The sequence below is a fragment of the Sphaeroforma arctica genome (genome assembly GCF_001186125.1).
Source record: "Sphaeroforma arctica JP610 unplaced genomic scaffold supercont1.182, whole genome shotgun sequence".
NCBI classification, from domain to species: domain Eukaryota; class Ichthyosporea; order Ichthyophonida; genus Sphaeroforma; species Sphaeroforma arctica.
The window spans coordinates 4,652-9,681 of record NW_014040376.1 but is presented as its reverse complement, the minus strand read 5'-3'; the positions used below and the strand labels follow the sequence as shown (position 1 = coordinate 9,681).

Genomic DNA, 5,030 nt, shown 5'->3' with positions numbered 1-5,030 from the left:
TTTTGCGATCCGTGCATCAATGCACTATTCTATAGATGCTGTGTCAGCGTGAGGATCGGTAATTTGGATGAAAACTCTTTCTTCAATGTCCTATATATAAGCAACTTCTTAGTGCTCGACGGTAATCACAAGCTTACTCGTTGTATGTGGTGTACTGAATGTTGCCTGATCGCGAATAAGATGAGCTGAAAGTATCAACATCACATATTCTTCACATTGTCAATTTTATACACCAGTTAACCTCGCTAATAGTGCAATATAGAGGGACACCTGCCACAGTTTGGATTTCTATTGGTAACGAAGTTGATAATTTAAGCTACCGCCGCCGCAATTTGGATTCAATTGATGGTACTATGTATGTGTAACAGTAGCAGACATTGTTCTGTGAATCCTCCCGTAAAACGATCGAGTTGTGCGTATCGATATGATGTACGGTGTTTTCTATATTTAAAGTCTTATCGATCCTTCTGATAATTTCACACATCGTATTTAACCTGTGCAAAAGTGAGCAAATAACCCACCAGCTAATCATTGAAAGATATATTCCTTGCACCATAATAATCTCTTACTCATCAGCTAACTGACCTGGCACGTGAAGGTCATATATGAGACCCGCCATCACCGCTTCGATATCCCACCATCGCTGTTCATTTAGAGATATCCAGATTTTTTCACAAGTAGGAGCTCATAGAACACGCCTCAAATACATACAAACTTTGCATAGGTTTAAAGTTACAACTTTTCTATGCCCCTGCTATCTAAGTGTGCAGCTTCAAATGTGTTTGATGGCTTCAGCTTCCCTCCTTGTCAGGCTTTGCGTCTGGCGTGTCTTTGTGTTGTGCCTCTTCATCGTCATCGTCATTATTGCTTATCTCGTTCTTAAACTGATCTCTCCACTGAGATTGATTTGGAGTGGACAATTTGAGTTGTTCTTTATCTGAACTAAGGCATGTTAAACAACGTTCAAATCATGTCGAATACCGATGCTTACTAAATGCACTAAAACACGAATGTGCAATGCTCTAGTTAATTGCGTCCGCAAATGTCGGATTTTAAGTGGTTCATCAGCGAATCATATACTATCCACTAATTAAAACCACCGCTACTAACAGTACAGTACGCACAAACTTGATACGAGCGCGAGATGTGGCATATAGGTACACATGATTATCTAACACAACACATGAATCTCAATTGTCACATGCCTCCTGATAATCCTCATCTTTGAAATCGGCATCAAATAAATGATTTTGCACGTGTCGTTTTCGTCCCTCCAATTCCGAACACCAAAATTCTTTGCATCCGTAGTTTACTTCCAAAGGTAACAGAGGGTATTGCGATTCAATGACTTCCTTGATCACTGCATTGCGTTTTGCCATATGTACCGCCGCATAAGGTCGCATGTCCTGTCAAATATATCAAAGTTAAAATAAATGAATTCCATAGCTATCCGGTTCAAAATTATATTAAGCGCTCTGAATACTGCCTCAGTAATTGCAAGCCAAACATGTATTGAAAGTGAAGGGAATCTCATTAAAACACACTTTATACCAAGTAGAAATTGTAAAATTTCCTTACATTTCAACGCGTTAGCCTATGTCATGCTCTGACATAAGTAACTATCCAGCAATGAATGGTGTCTACAGACATACCTCATTGACTACTCGACCAAACATATCGACTCGAGCCATGGGTGCGTTCAGAGTTGCGACGGCACCATGAGCAAAGTCCTGCACTGTGGTTTTAATACCAGCCTTTGCAAATATGCCTTTTCAATATCCGCGAGGGCGGGGGAGGAACAGGCGATAATGCAAAATCAGATCAAATGTAAGCAAGTATTTCAGAGTCTACAGTAGACTAAGATTTAGTCTAGTGATGAGTCTTCTTCATCAAAAGTAGAGTAAAACATTTGGTCACGGAAACGATAATAAAAGGCAGTTCTTCATTACAGTTCAAAACGCAAAATACAATCATTATAACTAACAGAAGTGAATAGAACCCTCCTTGTTTCGGCCGATCGAATATTTTATGGTTGCCATAAAGTGCTACAAAATCACAATGCAGAGGTGGACTCTCAATTGATCTGATGCAACATGACGTACACTAGAAGCAAGGAATAGAGCAAGAGAGATCACAGGAATTTGCAAGAACTACTATCGAGAGGGATAAGGGAAAAGCATTCATGTTCCATTCGGACGACAACTCCAAGTGCATCACTACATACCTAAGTACATCGCCACGATATAGATTCCTTGATCGTTGCATGTTGGCAGCTGTAATACATGAGAATGCAAGTCGTTATAGTAGTGTAGTGATTTTTTTGATGAAATTGAAAAAAATTGCAATTTGACTAAGAGACGCGTACAATATAAAGTATCCAGTGTCACCCGCGTATGTGTCGATAGACTGGCGCCGTATCTAGAAACTATCATGCAACATAATACTTCCCTCTCCACTTCTAGAAAAATTGGTTGAAAGTACAAATTGATGTATGATCATACTGCACCTACAGATCATATACTACGTGTACATGGTGGACACACTTGATTCGCAAGCTGATGATTGTGCTGGTAAACTATGCGGGGCTTCACACTATCGATGCAGTTGTGGATTCAGATGTGACTTCTTGATAGGCGTTTGTCGTCAGCACTTTCCAATCATTAAAGCTCATCACAGCCAGAATACTGAAAGGTCGACAGTGAAAAAAGAATCGTAAATTTTACCTTTGGTATCATAACTTTGTCCATGGCATCCATGTAAGCTTTGGCTTCTCCGAAAATAGTGCCGGCGCACACACGCGGTCTCATCAATAAGGTCTCAAGCGCCTGTGATCAGGAAGGTAGTGGTTTGATCAGCAACGACTATTCTTTACATTCAAAATTCTTTTATAATCTCAAATGTCATTATTATCGCTGTTTTTATCGATCCATACGAACCTATACAGAACTCTAGCCCGTCAGCACTGAGCTAACCCATCAACTTTACGAATGGCTGAGCAAATCAAGTCATGAATAAATCTAAGAACTACCCACCTTTTGATTGTAGGGGAGAAGGGAGGGACACGAAATAAACGAAAATATCGATTTCATGCCGTATACACTGATCTATCACGTGGTCTTAAACTAAAAGTCTATACCTCACGACCATAGCAGTCCTCTATCCATCTCTTGTTCGGTTCAGAGTCTTTAATCACTCGTGCGTACGTTTCTGCAAAGCCTACCAGACCCCCCTGGGGGTCGACATATGATGGGTCGAATATGTCTGCCTGCAGGAAGAGGTGGGGGATTAGTGGGCATAGACCAAACAATCTTGATAATTACGATCAGACTTGAGGTCGCTTGATTTGCCGTTCGTGTACGATACGATTACAAAGCTGAAACTATTTTTTTTTGGGTATGAGAAGCCTGTAAACCAAACCTGGAAAATGACATCAGTGTCCGAGTGCATCACATTGCGGAGAGTCCTCTGGTTGTCACGTATATAATCTCGCTCGCAGAAGAAACGCATGAGTACGTGCCGATACGGATACTTCTCCGGGTCGCAAAGCGGAGTCTCAACATTGTATGTGTCCAGAAAATTCTGATAAAGTAGAATAAATGCATTCAATCGACAATAAAGGGAATTGAATTGACTCTTCCCCTCAAGTTGAAGAGAGGACTACAAAAAGGCTCAATTTTATGATGTCAAAGACCAATCATTCCGTGCGGAAAAGAGACCAAAAGTGTGTTCTTTTGGATTCGCATGCGGATAATTAGGGCTTACACATGATACGTTGAACATACAGTATGGTCTGAACTCCAAATGAAAGTGGATTATAAGCCATGCACAATCGGGTCATCGACGATGCAAGTGTAATTTGTACTAACCTTCATAGGACCCACTCTGAGTGTATCATCAGTGAAGAATATAACCACACGAGCATCACTGTTGAAGCGGCGGAAAGATCTAACAAAAGTATTCAAATCCTCGACGGTGGGAGTGTAGTTGTTGTACCTGAAGTGTACATCATTTAGACAGTGAGTCTATTTCCAAACGTGCTGGAGATATTTTAAACATGAAGTGCACGGTGAGTATACCAGCATCGACAATAGCATTAGAGCTCGAAGGAAAATCCTGAAAGGGTACAATACGGCAGCCTGGGAGCCATGACACACGACTGTGTTTTTCAGCATATATCTGTTTCAAAACAGTCAGAAAACTCTAGAAAAAAAAATGCATTTTCACAAGTGAAGTACTTATAAAGTTTCATAATCTATCGTGACTCAGCTATCCCAGAGATTGGACAAGAAAAAGCAATAATATAGCAGTATACATGTGTACCAACACGATTGTTAGTTCGACTCAGGTAAATAGCTCTTGGCTGATATCATGTGACGAGTGCGGCTGCTAGACATATGTTCACGTGATCTCGAGCAAGTCATTTAAATGCGGTTACTATTAAGTTTTAGTCGGCCTACTTGTACGTGTGCGATTTGCAGTCGTCAATATGTAAATGATGAGAATAGCATTTTCTTTTTCTTTTTAAAGATAGGAAAAGTATTCACCACGTCTCGATCTAGTCGTCTGTTTGCATATTTTTGTACTTCTGAAAAGGGTGGGTAGGCAGAGCTAAAACATTTATTCACCTACCGATGTGTATCACCTTTTGTGTACAAGCCACAACGATAAATGCAAAGCTTTCAATTCAAATCATATTTAGACAAAATGATTCCCGTTATGCATAGGTATATTCGCTATATATAGAGCTGCGCGAGCATGGATGTACTACTGAATACTGCAAGCTATCCTTGATATATTATTGCTAAAACCAAAAAAAACAACATGTATATTATGCACAACTTGAGGGTGACATTCCTGGGTTTGCGGATTGGCGACAAAGATCTGGAATGCATAATATATCGTGTACTATTCATAGCTCTATTCGTAAGTGGAAAGACACATTTACTAGATCTGCACGCGCATGGGATTCAAATACACATAAAGTTTGTGACAAACTAAAGGGTGATAGGACCCATAAGAAAAGGGTAGCT

General features: G+C 40.2%; 1 protein-coding gene across 1 annotated transcript; it reads right to left on the bottom strand.

Annotated features, from left to right (window-relative positions):
• Positions 1 to 791: 791 nt before the first annotated feature.
• On the bottom strand, positions 792 to 3,872 carry SARC_03532 (hypothetical protein; the record flags this gene model as incomplete). Its single annotated transcript, XM_014302658.1, has 8 exons — positions 792 to 942; positions 1,327 to 1,406; positions 1,653 to 1,768; positions 2,225 to 2,273; positions 2,724 to 2,825; positions 3,137 to 3,265; positions 3,418 to 3,579; positions 3,867 to 3,872. The coding sequence occupies 8 exons, from the start codon at positions 3,870 to 3,872 to the stop codon at positions 792 to 794; spliced, it is 795 nt and encodes a 264-aa protein (XP_014158133.1).
• Between the last annotated feature and the right edge of the window lie 1,158 nt (positions 3,873 to 5,030).